We start from the raw sequence: 19,436 nt of genomic DNA, 5'->3' as shown, positions 1-19,436 counted from the left end.
GAAAAGTCAGCGTTTCTACAGAAAAAGGAAAAAAAAAGAGTAGAATAAAATTTAAGTGCTAAAGGTAACCAAACAAGACTAAAGTAGAATAACTAGGACACTGAATACATGTTTGCACACACACACACACACACACACACGGTAGGACAGTGACTGTAGCATTTGCCGTGCATTCACAATACTGTAGTATCCTAGGTCCAAGCTCCAGTATTCTGTGTATGTGTGTGTGTGTATGTGTGTGAGAGAGAGACAGAGACAGAGAGACAGAAAGAGAGAATACGAGCTAGCAGTCTTAGTCTTTCCTATGTACCATCCTCAAACTAACTTCACGCCACGCCTCTCAAGACTGAATTGTCATCTGGAGGTTAAGGGATTTGTCCAAGCCCACAGTTGAAGAAATAGAATCACAAACAAAAGCTCCTTGCCACTCCGCAAATCCTTCCCACAAAAATACGGTTGGGGGGCAATTTTATTACTGAGTAAGCATTAACTGAGAACAGTCTACAGATCACAGGCAATCCTCCAAAGAACAGCACAAGCTGAAGGAGATTGTGCTCTTGTTATAACTAAGTGAATGGAGCCCATTACCTTAAGTAGGTTTTGCAATTTGTAGTCAGGTGGATGAGCTAGGCCCTGTGCTTCCAGAACAGTGGGAGATTAGGTCGTGATGATTACATTTATTTCAAAGCAGTGACTCTCAATTCCTGAAGGAAATCTTCCTGAACTGTGGAGATGGGAGGAGGCTTATTTAACTATTACATTTTTAATATATGTTTGAGAAGGGCAGACAGAGAAGTTCTAAGAGAAAAGGGAGACAGAGAAGAGGAAAATTCTCTCTTTCTGCCTCCCCTGTGTGTGTGTGTGTGTGTGTGTGTGTGTGTGTGTGTGTGTGTGTGTGTGTGTTGTTTAGGGCTGGGAATTGAACCCAGGGCCTCATGCATACACTCTCACTGAGCTACACCCTCAACACTCTTCCTTTCTTTCAGTGGGGAGAGTAAAGACCCCATTTTCAATTGATGCCTTTCCTCGCAGCCCCTATACATTATAAGGGACAGTGCAGATAGCTCTTGAAACCAGGGCGATGAACTCCGGAGTCCAGTCTTTTAATGCCTGTCTCACATTACCGAGATCTCTAACACAGATTTATCGTAATGACTAAGAGCGGGCTAGATGACGCGTGAAATGAAAATGGTGTACAAATCAGCAGCCATCTTAGGGATGGCTGTGTGCATGCTGATCTGCAGGGGGAGGCCTGCTCTTGCAGCCAGGTCACTAGGAATGAGAGGGTGGGTCTGGGAGAGAAGGTGCCTCCATCTGTCAGGAAACCTAGATCAAAGTTTCAGGAGGAGGTGGCAAAAACTGAGATAAAAAAAAAATCAGCCACCACGTCCTGAAAACAAAACTGCTTGGCCCTGAAGAGATGAAACAGGCAGGGCATGGTCACTGCAGGAAGCCAATAGGGTGATGGAGTGGGTTTGGATGCCTAGCTGCATTCGCCACCCGCCCAGTCAGGCCATTCTCACCACACAAAGGGCACAAACAGAAGCAATCAGCAAAGCAGAGTGAAATGGAAAAAAAAAACAAAAAACAGGAGGACAGCTCAAAGAGCAAAACCAACTGAGTGAGCAGACACCCAGGCTGAGCAGAAATGAGAAGGGAAGGAGGGCCCTGAGGTGACACAAAGGGGCTCCCTAAATCTACTTCACTAATATGCTTAATTGGCATATGGCAAATTAGTGTGTTTATGGGATACAGTGTCATTTGGAACATTTCAATACATAGGTAGCTGGCTTCTCTTTCATCAACACATGATCATTTCTTTCTGGTGGAGGTGTGTGTGTGTGTGTGTGTATTGCTAGGATCTGAGCCCAGGGCTTCTTCCATGCTAAGCAAATGTTCTGCCACCCAGTTCATCCTCAGCCCTGGACCAGGAAGTTTTAAAATCCTTTCTGCTCACTGGGCGTGGTAGCACATACCAGTTTTCGGAAGGCTGAGGCAGTAGTGAGAGCCAGAGACCATCCTTGACTACATACTGAGCCCTTGTCTCAAAAACAAACCAGCAAGGTCTGGAGGGATGGCTGAGCAGTTCAGCTCACTGGATATTCTTGCAAAGGACCCAATTTCAGTTCCTCAGCACCCATGTGGCTACTTAGAACCATTTGTAAGTCTAGTTCTAGGGGATCTGATGCCCTCTTCTGGCCTCTGTGGGTTCCAGTTACATACATGCAGGTAAAACATGTGTTACACACATGCAGGTAAAACACCCATACACATTTTAAAAATGTCTCTACTGCTTTATTTTGTTTATTTGTCTGTTTAGTAGACAGTGATTCACTGTGTGGCTGTGGCTGTTGTCCTGGAACTCTATGTAAGCAAGGCTATCTTTGAACTCACAGAGATCGATCTTTCTCTGCCACCCAAGTACTAGAATTAAAAGCATGTGCCACTGTGCCTGGCTTTCCTACCCTTTTTGAAGAGACAATCCATTGACAGTGATCTAAAGATATTATAAATCACAGAGTCTGAAGCGACAAGATGTTAAAGGTGTCCATGTCTGTGATCTCTGGTTCCCTTTCTTTGTCTCTGGAAGTAGCCTGCTGATTGATAAGGCTTAATTTTTCCCTTCCCTTCCCCATTCTTTCCTGGGTCTCCTACAGTTTGCAGTGTAGACTGAGGCATAGGACCATACACCCCCAGGTCATGTTCGTGTTGATGCCAGCTGTCTCCATGACTTCTTATATCAGTGCTCATCACAGGTACCCAAGCCGCAGTGTTTTCCCCATCAATGTGACAGAGACCGAGGGCAGATGAAGAGCGAGCAAGGTGTCAAAGCCAGGCATATCCTTCACTGGCTACAAAGTGCCCGTGCTTCCTTGTGGACACTTTTTTCTCCTCTACTTCGTTTGTTTGTTTGCTTGTTTTTGAGACAGGGATTCTCTGTGTATCTTTGGCTGTTCTGGAACTCGCTCTGTAGACCAGGCTGACCTTGAACTCATAGAGATCTCCCTATTTCTGCCCCCCACCCCAGTGCTGGGATCAAAGGCGTGCACCACCACTCTCGGCTTTCTTCTCCGCTTTTTGAGTTGGGTTGTTCTCTTCTATACATGATATAACACCCCTTCCCCCTAGATTGTGATGGTCTTTCAGAGAAATGCTAAGGGTTGGAGGGGACGCCATCTAAGAATGATTCTATCTCCAGCATTTTCATGCCTGTCTGAAGATATCACTTTCCAAATCCATCTTTGTCTCTAGGGCTGAGGCACATGTCTGGGCCTGAGCTGACAGAGCTGCTGGATCAGGTAGAGGGTGCCATCCGGGACCTCTCTGAGGAACTGGTCCACCAGCTGGCCCGCAGAGACGAGCTGGAGTTTGAGAAGGAAGTGAAGAACTCCTTCATCACGGTGCTCATTGAGGTTCAGAACAAGCAGAAGGAGCAACGGGAACTGATGAAGAAGAGACGGAAAGAGAAGGGATTGAGCCTGCAGAGCAGCCGAATAGAAAAGGGAAACCAGATGCCTCTCAAGGTATGTGAGCCACCGGAACACTAGAAATAGCCAGCCTGGAGCCCTAACCATCACACGTCCTGATAGCCACCCTGTAGTAGACTCCTAAACAGTTACAGAGTTCTAGCTGTGACAGTTAGTGAGTTAGGAAAGCAGGGGATGCCTCCTGTCTGTCCAGCTTCCCCGAAGGCCTCTGGTCTAAATGGAGGACAAACTGAATAAGAATTAAAAAGTAAGTGGATACGACCTGTTCGCCAGGCTGGTCCTTGAAAAGATGGAGTTCAGGATCTCTGCCATTGGCACGGATTATTGCCCAACCTGGTCCCTTTGGAGCCTGTGTAGAATATTGCTGGGCTGTTTGAATGGCTGAAAATTGCCAGAGACCTGCTTCCGTGGGGTTCGGGTTCCAAAGAGGATGTGTGGAGACAGCTTGAGGTGAGGGTGAGGAGGTAGGAACTGAGGGTGAATCAGGATGGCAGCCAGTGTATTTACTGAAAAAAAAAAATACAGATTGTGTATTCTATACTTGCATATAGGACTAAATGGGAGAAAGGGGGCATGTGAGCTGGGGTGTGACTTATGGTCGGGGTTTGAAGAAGCTAGCATTGACCTTGACAAGTTAATAGGCATCAGTCATCTGTTAATGGAAGGGTCACAAGTTCCTTCTGCCAGAGAGAGGACTGTTTCCCTTTTTAGCAAACAGAAGCTTTCTTTAAACCCCCAAGGAAATGGAGACTTGTCTAAGTGCCTGACCTTGGGAAAAGGACTTTCTTGGGGATGGGGGATAATCAGACACTCTATTTTAGAATATTGCAGTTGCTTGTATGACTTATCCAAATAGCTAAAGCTTAAAGTGCACAAAGACGAGGCTAGATACATGTTACTGTGAACCCGAGTAGACAGATCTTAGGAATTTATAAATTTTGATTATCAGATATACTTTATTTATTAAGTATGTGTTACTTGCCTAAATTTCCTAGCAGCTTGGCGTTAACTTGTGTGGGAGCAGGCAGGTCTATCATGCTATATGGTACCACAGTGGCAGGGATATTTTTCCAAAAAATTATTTTGTTTGGAGAGGTTGCCATTTTATATATTTTCATATTTCAAAGCCCGCACAAAATTTCCCAAAGGGAAAGGCATAAGGGAACTCCCATAACACATAGCAAGAATTGCTAAACATCAAAGTAAAAGGTGCCGGAAATTGTGGTCTGCAAAGTCGAAATGCTGGAACCGTGTGAAGCAACCATGGTTTACATGCGGTCCACGCCAGAAAACGGCTGGATGGCTCGTTGATTATTAGCAGGATGACGTCCATAGACTTAGCTAAGCTGCTTTTCACAAACCTATTGAGTTAGGCCTGGGCCATGTGACTCTTGAAGTTTTCCAGGACCAGACCACTTCTGGACGCCTGCCTTTCCTGATAGCTGCATTCTTTGCTTCCCCCACGATCTTGGCATCATAGTTCTCCAGAGATGCACTGTTCCGTATTACTTTTGTTTACGTGATACAGGGCGAAATGAGGAAGCCTAGAGGGTGACAAGGGAGTCTTGTAGCCCTTAGGGACTTACCAAGATGAATCTCTGAGACTGCTAACTATTCTTGCTTAAATTCTGGCTTATCTGTGCACGCCAACGACTTACGACTTACGTTGTGGCCGCTTAGCCAAGGCAGTTTGACAGCTGATAAGCATTTGAGCCAAGACACAGAAGTCCCTGGGGTGGTGACACTGGGGCAGGAAGGCTTTGTCCATCTTGAGTGTGTTTCTTCCTTAGCGTTTCAGCATGGAAGGCATCTCCAACATTCTGCAGAGTGGCATCCGCCAGACCTTTGGCTCCTCCGGAGCCGACCGACAGGTATGTGCAGCCAGAGTTTGCTCTTTTGTTCTTCCAGACAACTAGCAGCTCAGCTTCCTCACAAGTGAGGGGGATGGAGGCACCGCGGTTATCTCAGAATCTGGGCAAGTCTGAGGTACCCTAACATTTTCTTCCGCTCCTAAGAAAGACACAGAAAATGTCTTTCAAAAGTCGTTTTTGTTTTTTGTGTTTATTCTGGAACATGCATAAAACTTAAAACTCAACACCAAAAGGAGATCTAAGGCAAATCTATTAGTCTGCCTTAAGAATAAAACACAGGCTGGAGAGATGGCCCAGCTATTAAAGACTAGGCTCACAACCAAAACCACAAGAATAAAGTGTATTGGGGGATCTGTTTCACAATAGATCCCATCTTAGCGCCTAATCAGCTCTCTCGTATTGGAGGGGCAGCTGAGACAGTGCCACCAATACCGCCTCTTCAACCTCCAGCTCTGATTGTTAGTCACACTGTGATGTCTCTTTCTTACTTCCATGTAGTCAGCTTTGAAGTAACGCAATGAAATACCTGCAATTAACTTTAGAAAAAGCATAGTTTTGCTTATTTGTTTTTATTGGTTTGGTATTTGGTAAGGTAGCATCACTATGGGTGTGGGTGTGTAGGAACAAACAGGCCCATGTTAAACTTGACAGAGAGCAGAGAGAAACGAAGACAGAATGGGGTGGGACACATAAAAGTTCAAGAGAGAGCACTTAGTAGTAGCCTTGAAGGACCTGCATAATGACCTCCCCCTGGATCCTAGCCTTAAAAGGCCATGGTGCATCTTTGTACCATGACCCCGGGGAATCAAGGCTTTGCATTTGGACCCTTAGAAGACACATTACATCCAAACGACAGCATCTGTGATGCAGCTTGCAGTTCTGGCTATTAAGGCAGAGTTCAGCAGCTTTGCCGGTTGTGTACTGTGATCTGTTGCTAGGTCCTAGAGGTGCAAAGGTGAGAAGTCCTGGCCTCCTCCTGCCCTGGGGGAATAGAGAATCTAATGGACTTGGCAGTATGTGCACTGGCAACTTTTAAGTCTGGGTGGGATAAATGATCATGAAGTATGTGTGCTGTTTGAATGGGTGAAATGGAATCCCACATGTTAGAATTTTACAACCAGATCCTAGACAACATCTAACCAGCCCTTCCTGTTCCTGGGAGAACTGAGGCCCAGAGTCATAGGGCAGTTTTCCAGGGCCTCACTGCCAGGTGACAGGGGTCCAATCTACAATTCCAGGATGTTTGGCCTTGAACTTATCACCTTGGACTTCCTTGGGGCCTGAAGTAAGATCTCTCTGGCTTTCTGGTCTTTGACGTCCACTGGGTGGGTACCTCAGGGTTTGCTTTGTTGTAAGAGGGAGCAAATCTGACAGTCAAGATCTTGGGTGGGGTGGATATGTCATTTGACAAAAGAGAAATAATCCCTTCTTAAATTGCACAGTACCCACTGCCCCTGCTGTTATCTGAGAGGAGAAAGACTCCCCAAGGTTCTGAGAACAAAAGAGATTTTATCGTATTAAGAATGTAGAATTTGCAGGGCAGTTGGTGGGGCAGCACTTGGGAGGCAGAAGCAGGTGGATCTCTGTGAGTTCAAGATCAGCCTGGTCTTCAGAGCGGGTTCCAGGACAGCCAGGGCTGTTACACAAAGAATCCCTGTCTCGAAAAAGGAAAACAAAAAAAGAATGTGGAAGTTGGGGCAAGGGGAGTTTTCCTCCACTGAATGTGGGGAAAGCCTTACCTTAGAGATGCTTGAGGAGGAGAAAGCGAGTTCTGAAGTAGCAGTTTGCTAGTGACAGTGGTTGGTGCCCAGATTTTAAAGCAAAGTATGGTCTCTGTGCAAGTTGTCCACTGTGCCTCAAACCAAGAGGGAGCAGTGACTCAGGCTCTGCCCACCCTGTTTGTCTTGGCAGTACCTGAACACAGTCATCCCTTACGAGAAGAAATCCTCTCCTCCTTCCGTGGAAGATCTGCAGATGTTGACAAACAGTGAGTTCCTCTTCCTCAGCCCCAGGCCTAGGATGCCATTCCTCCTGGTCTGTGCACCTCCTGTTCTCAGTCCCCCGATTTCTCTAGGATAGTTTTTCATGGGGCAAAATTCTCTGCATATCATATCCCCTTGAACAAGACAAAATTTAAATACCTTGTTGTGGCCCCCGGTTTTTTTTTTTAAAGGATGGGGAGGGACTTGAGGGGTGGGCAGAGTTTTCTGTTTTCCCTGCAGCTCCCAGGCTTTGTCTTTTCTACCTCAACTGTCATCCTGGGCCCCTTAGAGCAGAGCGCTCTGTCTGTGGGCCCCACTGTGCTGTGTTGATGTGAAGGCTTTTGGGGTGGGGCGAGGCTGCTCGGAAAGAATAGAGTCAGTTTTCCTTCCAGGAAGTGACTGCCTCTTCTTCACTTAAGATGCTTTGTTCTGTATTGTTAGATATTCTGAGCTGGGGGAGTGGGGGTAAGAGGGTGGGGGTGGGTGCAAACCAACACATAATAAAGCGCTTTTCATCTGTGTATGACACAGTACAACCTCAAAGGACTAGTGTCTGGTAGCGGTATTGTCTCTGCTCTCTTAAGAGAAAATTCTAGACTGAGACTTGGTGACACGCTCAGTGGGTCAGATAGAAATTCCATTTCTTTCCAGGCAACCGAGCTTGCTGAAGGACTGCTCACAAGGCTGCTCAGTGCCCTGTGGCTGCCCTGAAGGGGATGGGCCACTGCGGGGCTATTGGTCCTGCTAGACAAAGGGGGAGGGACTTTTCGCCCAGCCTAGGAAGACAAATATCCCCCTACTGCATCCCATCCCCAAGTTAAGGATGAAGAAAGGCTTCCTTTTTAGCCATCTGGAGAACAAAAGCAGACCTTGTGGCAAACAGATCTTGTCAGCATTCATAGACATCATGTCCTTGAGAATCAGGGATTTTACCTTCAAAGTACGTTTTGCTCGGTTTAGATTTCTGCATCTGTCTAAGTATGCCCCGTGATTGGTTTCTCGGTACTGTGAACTGATCCTAGGGACCCGTGCATGCTACCCCAGAGCTCTGTCCTCTGCTTTTTAACCTTACACTAAAGGTTAAAAAGTTTAAGCTCACACTAAGCTGCTCAGGCTGCCCTTGGACTCATTAAATGATCCAGGCAGGCTTCAGATTTGCTAATGTTATGCCCATGTCCTGATCCCCCCCTCCCCCCATCCCACCATTGACCACCAGGAGTCGTGAGTTTATATGCAAAAGCGAAGAGTCTTTATTACAAGCTGCTGTTTGAACTCTCTATCCACTCCAACACAGCAGTTGGGGCAGGGAGAGCGCTGAGCCCAGCTATGGTAGGGGTAGGGGAATCCTGATTTCAGATAGGGATTGAACTCTTGATTGAGCAGGAGTGGGTGGGTTAGCAGAAGTCTTATCAAACAGGGATTGGTACTGGCGTTGCTGCAAGGAAACTGGCAACCTATAGAACTTATATAAGTTATTCTTAATGTTCTGAAGCATCTAGTACTTGTTTGTCTTAATTCTGATTGGTCCCCCGCAGGGTACAGTCTATGGTTTTTCCTGGTTATTGTAAGGGTGAGGCCTAGGCCCAGTTTTGTTAGTCTGCAGCCTGTCATGGCTGCACTGATGTTAAGTTAGGCTTCTTGCCTCAGCCTCTGGGATTTTAGGTTTGTTCTTCCAGTTCCAGCCTTTTTATTTTATCTTATTTTTTAAGTTTTATGTGTGCAAATGCTTAGCCTACATGTACTTATGCACACCACTTGTGTGCCTGGTGCCCATGAGGCCAGAAGAAGATATCAGATCCTCCTGAGTTGGAGTTACAGACAGGGTGAGCTGTCATGTGGGTGCTGGGATCTGAATCTGGGTTCTTAGCAAAAGTTACAAATACTCTTTTTTTATATATATATTTAAAATTTTATGCGCATTAATGTTTTGCCCACGTGTATGTCTATGTGAAGATGTCATATCTTGGAGTTACAGACAGTTGTGAGTTGCCATGTTGGTGCTGGGAATTGAACCTGGGTCCTCTTAACTTCTGAGCCATCTCTCCATCCAATCCTTAAGGTTAGCTCTGGCTGTCTTGGAACTCTTTCTGTAGACCAGGCTGGCCTCAAGCTCACAGAAATGTGCACACTCCTGCCTTCTAAGTGCTGGTGGAGTTGCAAGTACTCTTAACCACTGAACCATCCCACCAGCCCCTTCTCACCCACCAGCCCCCTCCCACCCACCAGCCGCTTCCCACCCACCAGCCCCCTCCCACCCACCAACTGCCTCCCCTCACCAGCTATCTCCCACCCACCAGCCACCTCCCACCCATCACTGCCTCCCACCCACCACTGCCTTCTTTGTTCTGAGACTGAGTGTTTCTGCTTAGCCCTGGCTGTCCTGGAGCTCACAGAGATCCTCCTGCCTCTGCTGCCAGAGTGCTGGGATTAAAGGCGTGCCCCACCATGTCTCGCTTGCCTTTTTGCTTTTTGAGACTTGTTTCTTTTTTTCCCTTCCTTCGTTTTTTTTTCCTGAGATGTGTTTTCACTGTATTGCCCAGACTATCTTTGAACTCCACTGACCTAACGAGACTCCTGAGTGTTGGGATTATAGGTACAGACCCATATGCCCAGCCGTAGATTTTTTTAAATTAATTAATTTAAAAGATTTATTATTGTTTCATGCATGTGAGTATTTTTGCTTACGTGTGACTGTACCACATGTGTACAAGGCAGAGGTCAGAAGAGTACTCCATGGAATCTGAGTTCCAGAAGTTGTGAGTTGCCTTGAGGCTTCCAGGAACCCAGCCTAGGTCTTCTACAAGAACATCAATACTCTCAACCTCCTTTTAGCTCAGTGGTAGAGCATTTGCCGAGCATTCACAAAACTCACATTATTCAGTGTTCAGTATCATTCACACACACACACACACATATTCACACACACACACACTCACACACACACACACACACGCGTGCACACACATGCAGACCGCATTTACAGGTGTTTGTGTTTTCATGGCGGTAAACATTTGAAAGATAACTTGGGCAAATTTCAAAGGGAAAAACTATTCATCTGTCATTGGCCCATGTATAGAAAGTTAGTGCAAGTCTCTCCATTGTAAAATTGTTTTTATGTTTTTCAATTCATTAAAAAGTATAGGGCCAGTCAGGTAGTAGCGGCATACACCTTTAATCCCAGCACTCAGGAAACAGAGGCAGGTGGATCTCTGTGCGTTTGAGGTCAGCCAAGTCTACAGAGTGGGTTCCAGGACAGCCAGAATGACATAGAGAAACCCTGTGCCAAAAACAAACAAACAAACAAACAAAAGTCCCAAAAGTCTAGGGCCGGTGGGACAGCTCAGTGGACAAAGCACCTGCTGTGCAAGCCTGGAGTTCTGAGTTCAATCCCCAGAACCTACAGAAAGGTAGACGGACAGAATCAACTTTGTAGAATGGTCCTCTGACTTCCACATAGGACCCATGAACCAAATGTACACACATGTATGTGCATACACACACACACACACATAAATAACAGTTATTTTAAAATTATAGCCAGTGTGTCCATCATTAGAGTACTATAGGAATATGGAAAAATGGACAAAGAAATTCAGTGTGCTGAGAAGTTTTATGTAACTGACAAAATGCCTGAGGAAACAACTTAAAGGAGAGTAGGGGTTTTTTTGACTCTGCTTCAGAGGTTTCAGTCCATGTTTCCCAGTCCATGGTGAGACTGAGCATCACGGAAGATAGGGGACAGTGGCCCAGCTGCTCATCTCACGGCTGCTGGGAAAGCCAGAGAGCCCCACGGGCATGTCCTCAGGGACTCACGCTCTAAGTCTTGCCTCCTAAGTTTTCGTCCCCTACCAATATCCCATCAAACAGAGAACATATCGGTCCATTGATGATTTCAGAGCCCTCAAGATCTGATCACGCCCCCAAAGCCCCACATTCTTGAATTAGGAACCAACTCGCAGTGCATGAACATTTGGGGGACATTTCAGACCAAACCATAATGTTAATTTTCTCCATCATCACGGTTACTACTGTGGTATTTAATTCTATTTTACAAGTTTCCAGATAGTTGCAGTTTCATGAGCTATAAAGGTTCTGTTTAGTTTACTGTTTGATGTGTGTGGGTGTTTGGCCAACCTGTATGACTGTGCAGCACTTGCACGCGTTAGACAGAAGAGCACATCAGATCTGATGAAACTGGAGCTGCAGACGCTTGTGAGTCAACATGTGGGGGCTAGGAATTGAACTCGAGTCCTCTGGAAAAGCAACAGTCTGTGCTTTTGACTGCTGAACCATCCCTCCATGAATTTGCATCTAAAAATTCAACACAGAGCCAGCAAGATTGCTCAGCAGGTAAAGGGCCTTGCCACTAAGTTTGGGACCTGAGTTCCATCCCGGAGACCACATGGCAGGAGAGAACCAAGTTCTCCAGTCCTCTCTTCCTTCCACATGCATGCCCTGGTATACATGCACACCCACTGTAGCACATGTAATTAATTTTTTTTAGGTACAACAGGAAGCAAACAGAAGAAACCAGGATCCCCGGCATCTAATTCTGTTGAAATGACTATATATCCGAAAACATAAAGAAAACAAACCCCTGATAGGCTATGGGTTCAGTCTTTTCCCCCGGCCATGACTGGTGATTTGTATCATCATATTGAGTCCTATTCTTCACCTGGTTCTGACCATGTTCCAAGTCCTGACCATTACCCAGCCTCAACATGGACCTGGATCTGGGATCCCACCCTTGTCGTGGTTGCCTCCTGACTCAGGACCAGCTGATCTTCACTGTTCACTCTGCTTATGAAGGTGAAATACGATCATTGAGGAGAACTAGGCAGCATAGAAACAGTCCTGGAAGCATCTTCTGTGGTCTCACATTCAGATTTTTCTATGTTAGGATATATTTGTTATATAGCTAATACATGTTCTTCAGCCTTCTTCAGAGATAAGTCTTTTATATATGTAGACCTCTCGTTTTTGTAAGGTAGTGTAAGACTACAAAGGCTAGGCGCACCAGTCTATTTAAGGAAGCTTAAATTGGTGAAGGAGTCTGTTGTTGGGTGCTGTTATTGAAGTTATAAATAAGGCTCAGATACTTTCTTATAGAATGTCTTTGTGTTGACTTCTATAATGTAAGTTGTGAACATGTGAGCACATTATTTAGTTAACAGAAAAGGATTTATTTGTTTGGGGATGGAATATGAGGTAGATGAGTGTCCTAACATTGAATTACAGTCTCACCCCCAGAAAATGCAGTTTTGAAATGTTTACGGAAGTGTTCCTTCAAAGCCTTTAGGTTCTAAAAGCTTTCCTACTGTTTGTTTCAAGTAGGTATTTCAGCAAACGCTGTGACGGCTCCCTGGGAGTCCACAGTTCTTCCGCTCTACACAGCCTAACACTGTAGTGGAAACTGCTACGTCCTGCATGGCTTTGGAGTTGACCTGACTTGAGGAATGAAGAAAGGACAGACACACAGACAGAAAAGCTGGGGTTGGGTGGGCCACGTACCCTAACAGAGATATACCAGGAGAAACCTGGAAACTCGGCGCATTAATTTTATTCATCCGAATTGAGGATGTGGGTTTATTGCATACAGCTGAACCAGGATGAATCAAGTCAGCTGACCTCTACAGGGGAGCACTTTCAGGGTGCAGTCAAGGGAAGCAGGGAGGTATGCTTGACTGTTTTTAGCTAAGGGGTCAGTGATTCATGACATCTGTATTTGGACCAAAGGAAGGTTTTACCATTTCCCTGGGGCTGAGGCGTCAGGGTTCCTGACCTGACTGTACTCACGTCAGCAATACACTTTCACCCAGGACTTCACTTCCTCCCCATGGGACAGAGCAAAGATTTGTTGGATAAACTTTATTTGTGGTCAATAAATTGAAGGTGAGGATTATTGCAATAACATTTTGTTGTTGTTGTTGTTGTTTGAGACAGGGTTTCTCTGTAGTTTTGAAGCCTGTCCTGGAACTAGCTCTTGTAGACCAGGCTGGCCTCGAACTCACAGAGATCTGACTGCCTCTGCCTCCCAAGTGCTGGGATTAAAGGCATGCACCACCACCGCCCAGTGCAGTAGCATTTTTTTTATGTGAGCAGAATATCTTTAAAGATAGTTTCAGCTGGGTGGTGGCGGCACATGCCTTTAATCCCATCACCTGGGAGCCAGAGGCAGGCAGATCTCTGTGAGTTTAAGACTATCCTGGTCGACATGTTGTGTTCCAGGCCAGCCAGGGCTACATAGTAAAACCCTGTCTCAAAAACAAACCAAACAGCACAGTTTTATTAATGATTAGCATTTAATATTTAACATTTAGGTTGACTCTCTCCAAAAACTGATTTTATCATTTTGGGCCATTGCTTCATTTTTATTTATCTATTTATTTATCTATTTATTTATTTATTTATTTATTTATTGCTTCACTTATTTTTACAAAAGATTTATTTGGTAGGTGGCATAGAAGTTATAGATGAACCAAAAGGGAAAAACCAAAAGAAGTCACTGGTAGGTCCACTCTGCAGAGACATCCCTACCGCTCTCATCCCGAGCACGCTGACTCTTGGATGCCTGTAGAGGACTGTGCCTACTTAACACTCAGTGCATACCAGGTTTCCTCACATCATTTCTTTCTCGCTAAGGGTGGACGTTGTCTGGCCTTAGATGCAAACCCCATACCCTGACAATATCGTGGCCCATATCTCCCTCTCTCTTTCCTCTAGTTCTCTTCGCCATGAAGGAGGATAATGAGAAGGTGCCTACTTTGCTAACGGACTACATTTTAAAAGGTGAGAGCATCCACCCTCCTCCCTGAACAGAAAGGGTCCTCCGGGCTCCTGGGCCAGCTGCAAAGCTCAGGCTGAAGCCCCCACAGAGCGCCCACTGCAGGCCGACCAGGTTGTGCTCCCATAAACCACACGGTCATCATGAGGGCTTCATGATTACCTCACTTCAGGTCACCAGTGTGTGTCCTCATGAGGAACAGGACACCAACAAGGAACTTACTCTAGAAATCCAGTGGCTTTTGCACCATGGCATATGTAGTTAGGAAAAACAAAGCCTGGGAATAAGTTAATACTTTTTAGTATTAACTTGAAAGGAGAATGTTGTCATGATTAACTTTGTCTTGTCCTAACCTTTTAAAAAAGGGAGTACAACTGGAGATGCAGGGACCTACACACACTAGGCGAGCATCCTTCCATCAAGTCACAGCTTCTGCCCTGCAACTTCTTTCTGAATTACTGTGGAAGTTGTCAGTGTGGGGAAACAGTAAAGAGGATTAACTCACAGATAATCTTTTATTTTTATTTTTTATGTATATAGGTGTTCCCCCTGCATGTGTTTGTTCTCCTTGTGTGTCCCCAAAGAGATCAGAAAAGATCATAAGGTCCCTTGGGACTGGAGTTACAGATAGTTCTGAGTTCTGAGTCCTGTGGGCTCTAGGGAATTGAACCTGGGTCTTCAGGAAGAATACGCAATGCTCTTAACCACTGCGCCATCTCTCCAGCCCCAACCAGTGCTCTTAACCCTTGAGCCCTCTCTCCAGCCCTCACCAGGCTTATTTATACTCCTATACCAGTTTTATTTTGAAGCAGATGTCTGTTAGTATTTTTGCATTCATAAATATCTCAGGATACATTTCCAAAATCTGAGAACTGGACACATAGCCATAATGCCATTATCCAACTAGGACTGGGGTTGGTGATCGGCAGCTTGCCCGGAAGTATGAGGCCCTGGGCTCCTTTTCCAGAACAAAAAAGGGAAGAGGAAAGGTTACAAGGACAAACTTAAACATTGTGTGTGTGTCACTGGTGACCTGACCGCTGTTCAGATCACCTTGGTCCCCACACAGTGTTTCCAGTTTATTTGCTTCCATCAGGACCTGGTGATGGTTCATAAAACGTGATGATTTATCTCCTAAGTCTGTCTCTGCCTATCTTTGTGTCTGAGCCACTCCCATCCCTTCTTCCTGTCTCCCTCCCCCCAGGATCTTAGGCAGCCCAGGCTGGCCTCAAACCCTCTCTATAGCTGAGAAAGACCTTGAAATCCTGATTTTCCTGCCCCCACCTCCCAAGTGCTGGGATTGCCACCATGCTCAGCCAATAATGTATCTTTAAAACCCCAAAATACAAACAAACAAACAAAAACCATATATAGCCTTTCCTTTCCTTCTTTATTATTTAAACTCATTTGTTAAATTATAGAATAGATTTGTCCTAGATTCTTCCCAATTCCAACCCAAGGTTTACTTTATTCTTTCGTCTCTTTTATTTATCTGTAACTGGTGAAACAAGAGTCTTGATGAGGTCCAGGCTCAGGACTTTTGCTGAACACCTCATGCTGTGAGGTTGCAGCCCCGCATGAGAAGCCCTGCACTGTCTGGCTATCTGCTCTTTGTATGTCGCCGGCCATGATGAGCACACATTGTTTGGACCCATCATCTCTGAGTTCACATTTATACAAAACCTAGAGGAGTTGCAAAATGCTTATGGAACCTGGTTATGAAATCCCAAACTGTGCTCTTTCTATGAGGATCAGAGGGGTTAATATTAAATTTCAATAGGAAGAATTTAGGTTAAGAATTAGGAAGAACTTGTGACTCTCAAAGACTTTGCAAGAATAGAAGCTTTTCAGAGAAGCGTGTAGAGGTGGGTTAAATGAGGTTGGTGAGCCGAAAGCTAGACTGTGACCCACTGAAATGTCAGTGAATTTAGAAAAGCAGTTAATATTTATGGGGCATATTTTACAAGTCTCTCAGCAACCCTGTGAATTGTAGCTCAGCTACACCCTAGCATGGCTGGGGAAGGCATCTCCGTCAAGTCACCGCGTTAGATCCTCCGCGGACCCTGGAGCCTGCAGTGCTTGCTCATTGTGACAGACACCTGTCATTCTCTTCTGTTCCTGGAAAGATGACTCAGGGCTGCAGCCATGGCCTGGTCCTTGGAGGTGGTTTCTGCGCAGTATGACCTCCGCGTGACCTCTCTCCTCTTCTCTTTCAGTGCTCTGTCCAACCTAACCTCACCTGGAGAGCAGCCTCACTGCAGGAGGTCACTGAGCAAGAACGTCATTCCATCACTGGGATTGCATGACACCATGTAACCTCCGGCGTGTATTTAAACGTGTATAGCTTAACCTGGATTAAACATGAGCAACCGTGCGGGGGGGTCCTTTGCTGTTGGCTTCTAGTGCTAGTAATCTTTGGATGCATGATCAGGCGCAGGGCTGGTGATGCTCCTTCCTCACCGCCTGTGTTGGGGAAAGCAGGTGCCCTCACCACTCATTACGTAGTCGGGCTCCAGCCCTCAGCCCAGCTTATACTCTAAGACTAATTTTGAAATAAACCTTCATTTAATTAATATTCTTCATGCTTTGGAGAGTGGTGTCCATTGGCTCTGTGTTCCAAACTCTCCAGGGAAATGATGTCTGGCTGGTCTCAAATGCCCAGTGGTGGGGACAGGTGGGGCCATGTGATGTGGTGAGGTTGCCTACGTCACAGAAAGAGGCCGTTCATAGTCTCCTCAGTTTTCGCTGCTTGGCTATAGTATGGGGGGTAGAAACTAGCCTGTCCAAAGCTAGGCGGAGATGGAGAATCCCAAGCATGAGCCTGTAAGTGGTGTACCTGCAACGCCTCCCACAGGGTGCTGGGTTGAGGGTGCTGATTTGGGGGCCTCAGAGCTGGAGGGAAATAGCTCTGTGGATCTCAACTCTCTGGGAGAATGCGCCCACCCCTTCCCTGCACTGAGATTTGTCACCATGTCCTCTCTGTTCTCAGTGGCCTGTGGTGAAAGAACAGTATCCTATGACTTGACTCCTCCCGGCTGCAGCCCTGAGGCCCAGCAGCACTAACTCCTTCATGCAGTCTCAGGCTTTGATAGCAGCCTGGCTAACAGCAGGCGAATACTGCCCTTGTATCCTGGATGCTGACTCTGTCCTAGCATAGCCTGAATTCCATGGCCTTTCGTCTTCTAGCCTGTAAGATACTAACACTGACAGTTCCCATGCTCCTGGCTTTCAAAACAAGAAAGGTAATCACTGCATGTCTGCTGCCAGCCCTATCACTTTCTGTACATTGACTCACACCCCAGCAACCTGGAGTCACAAGTAGGTGCGTATTCATATCTTCTGGGCTTTTCAGAGGAGAAAGTCATGAAGCAGTGATGGTCAGCAACTCTTCTAAGGCTGCTTAGGAGACAGAGATGAACCGACACTTAGGCCTCATCCAAGCAGACGTTCTCTTGCTTGCTTAGTACTTACTTAGCCACATGAGCCACTCCATAGAGAGCCCGACAAGGACGACACTAGGAGACAGAGTGGCTTCTCTGCCCGCTCATTCCCCAGGCTTTGCCTTCCTTGAAGTACATAAGAGGCAACCTTTGAGGACGGGTAAGGAGGGAGGCCTCACTCTGCCAGGGAGCTGTCAGAGTCCCGGCAGCCCTGTCTTGTGTTGTACATAGCACCAAGCGATACAGAGAACCCACACAGAGGACACCCGAGCTGCCACACGAGGTGGAGACTACAGAGTACACACACAGATTATCAGGATCTACACACCGACACAGATACTTCGACAAAAAGTGACTTCAATTCTGCAGCTCATCAGCCGTAAGACTACGGATGCCAAAGGTCACTGGTGACAGGAGATCACTGGGAAGGTTAACATTGGGCCAGTTGTAGGGTTTTTCAACAGTTTTAGCAAAAGGGAAATAACACACACACACATACACACGTATGCACGCACACACACTTTTCCTACTTTGAGTTTATCAGATCTGGGTCAGCCACTTCTTTTTCCCCAATTTATCCTGCCAGCAGGTGTCTGAAGCAGCCGGAGACAAGCTAATCAAAGCCAGTGGTAGTTAAAAATAACCCTCAAGTGTCTGGGACCCTCTTATTCCAGGAGGAGGATATCGGAAAGAGAGGGTGAGAAGGGCGCCTTGATTTTGTCAGCCTTTCTGCAACAGGAGTCGAGAGGGCGCATGAAAGCCATCCCACAAGATTTTGTGCCCCCTCCCCTTTCTTCCCTCTATCCCTGTGAGTCAAGGTTTGGTGTCCAGCAGTACTGAGTATGCTGAGAAAAGAGACGAAAAAATCCTTGGCCTGTCCGAGCTCACCTCCAACAAGCCCTCCCCGTAGCTAGCTAGTGTTTGCATCAAGTTTTGGGAAAGCTTTACTGTGCTCTGAATAGAGCCTAGAGCCGGAACCTAAGGGGGCTCAGCCAGTGTTTACAGGTGAAACGAAGGCTCTTGTCAGGTGCACCCTCTGCTCATGTTCTGGAGTACCACAGCAGTGTGGGATGGAGCGGAAGTGAGCTGCGTTTTCAGGTCCCTCACAAAACCCACACCAAATCTAGGAAGTCAACACTCAATCAGTAGTGGAGAGTCCAATCCACAGGAGCCCTCCCAGGTAGACTAGTGGCGGGGTGGCTGGGAGGTCAATGAATTCAAGTGGGTTTCTATTAAAAGATTTTTCTAAGCCTAGTCTGATCAAGTCCCGGGAAGAAACCTTATTATGGTGTTGGAAGCCAGCCTTTAATTAAGTGGAGTGGAAGCACATGATGGGGGTGGGGTGGGGTGGGGTGAGCATTTCCCCAACCTTCTCTGGTTTAGGATGAGAGACGGTCATGATCCCTCAGGAAGAAAACAACATGGCAAGTGATTTGTGGCTCCAAGTTTTGTAGGACGAAATTGGAATTTTTCTGTGAAATTCTAAAATAAGCCCTTTCCACTTTGGCTTCAATGTCCGGAGCAGAACCATCTTCAGTTGGTGGTCATAGAGACTGTGAGACAGTCAATGAGTAAGCATTGATCAGGGCCTTCCCAAGACAGGCATGTCCTTCCAACTGGTCTATACCCCTAGCACTGAACCCACTGCTATAAGATGTATCACAACTTAAATCTTCAGCTATTTGACTGAATCCATCCCATGGGCACGGCTCAGCACCCACTGTATCCTAGGCTCTCCCACCACAGCCTGGTCATCTTGGGCATCATAGGGTCTATGTAGGAGACTGGGGCACCCCAGAGTGCCCGTTTTTCCTGTTGAGAAAGCAAAAAGTAGGGAGAGGAGCCTCATTTCCTGGAAGCCAGGAGAGGTG

General features: G+C 46.3%; 1 protein-coding gene across 3 annotated transcripts in view; it reads left to right on the top strand.

The window, feature by feature from the left end:
• Nucleotides 1–16,698, top strand: part of Fez1 (fasciculation and elongation protein zeta 1) — a 54,539-nt gene extending 37,841 nt beyond the window's left edge. For all 3 annotated transcript variants that reach the window (XM_048448857.3, XM_048448863.3, XM_085689723.2), the window contains 5 exons: nt 3,253–3,524; nt 5,279–5,359; nt 7,271–7,346; nt 14,065–14,130; nt 16,342–16,698. In XM_048448857.3, the coding sequence (XP_048304814.1) occupies nt 3,253–3,524; nt 5,279–5,359; nt 7,271–7,346; nt 14,065–14,130; nt 16,342–16,358 (512 nt within the window). In that variant the 3' untranslated portion in view covers nt 16,359–16,698. The remainder of the gene's footprint in view (nt 1–3,252; nt 3,525–5,278; nt 5,360–7,270; nt 7,347–14,064; nt 14,131–16,341) is intronic.
• Nucleotides 16,699–19,436: the final 2,738 nt, after the last annotated feature.

This window comes from Myodes glareolus, chromosome 4 (assembly GCF_982192425.1).
Source record: "Myodes glareolus chromosome 4, mMyoGla1.1, whole genome shotgun sequence".
In the NCBI taxonomy this organism is placed as follows: domain Eukaryota; kingdom Metazoa; phylum Chordata; class Mammalia; order Rodentia; family Cricetidae; genus Myodes; species Myodes glareolus.
The sequence above is the reverse complement of the archived record's forward strand: the minus strand, read 5'-3'. Positions and strand labels throughout refer to the sequence as shown.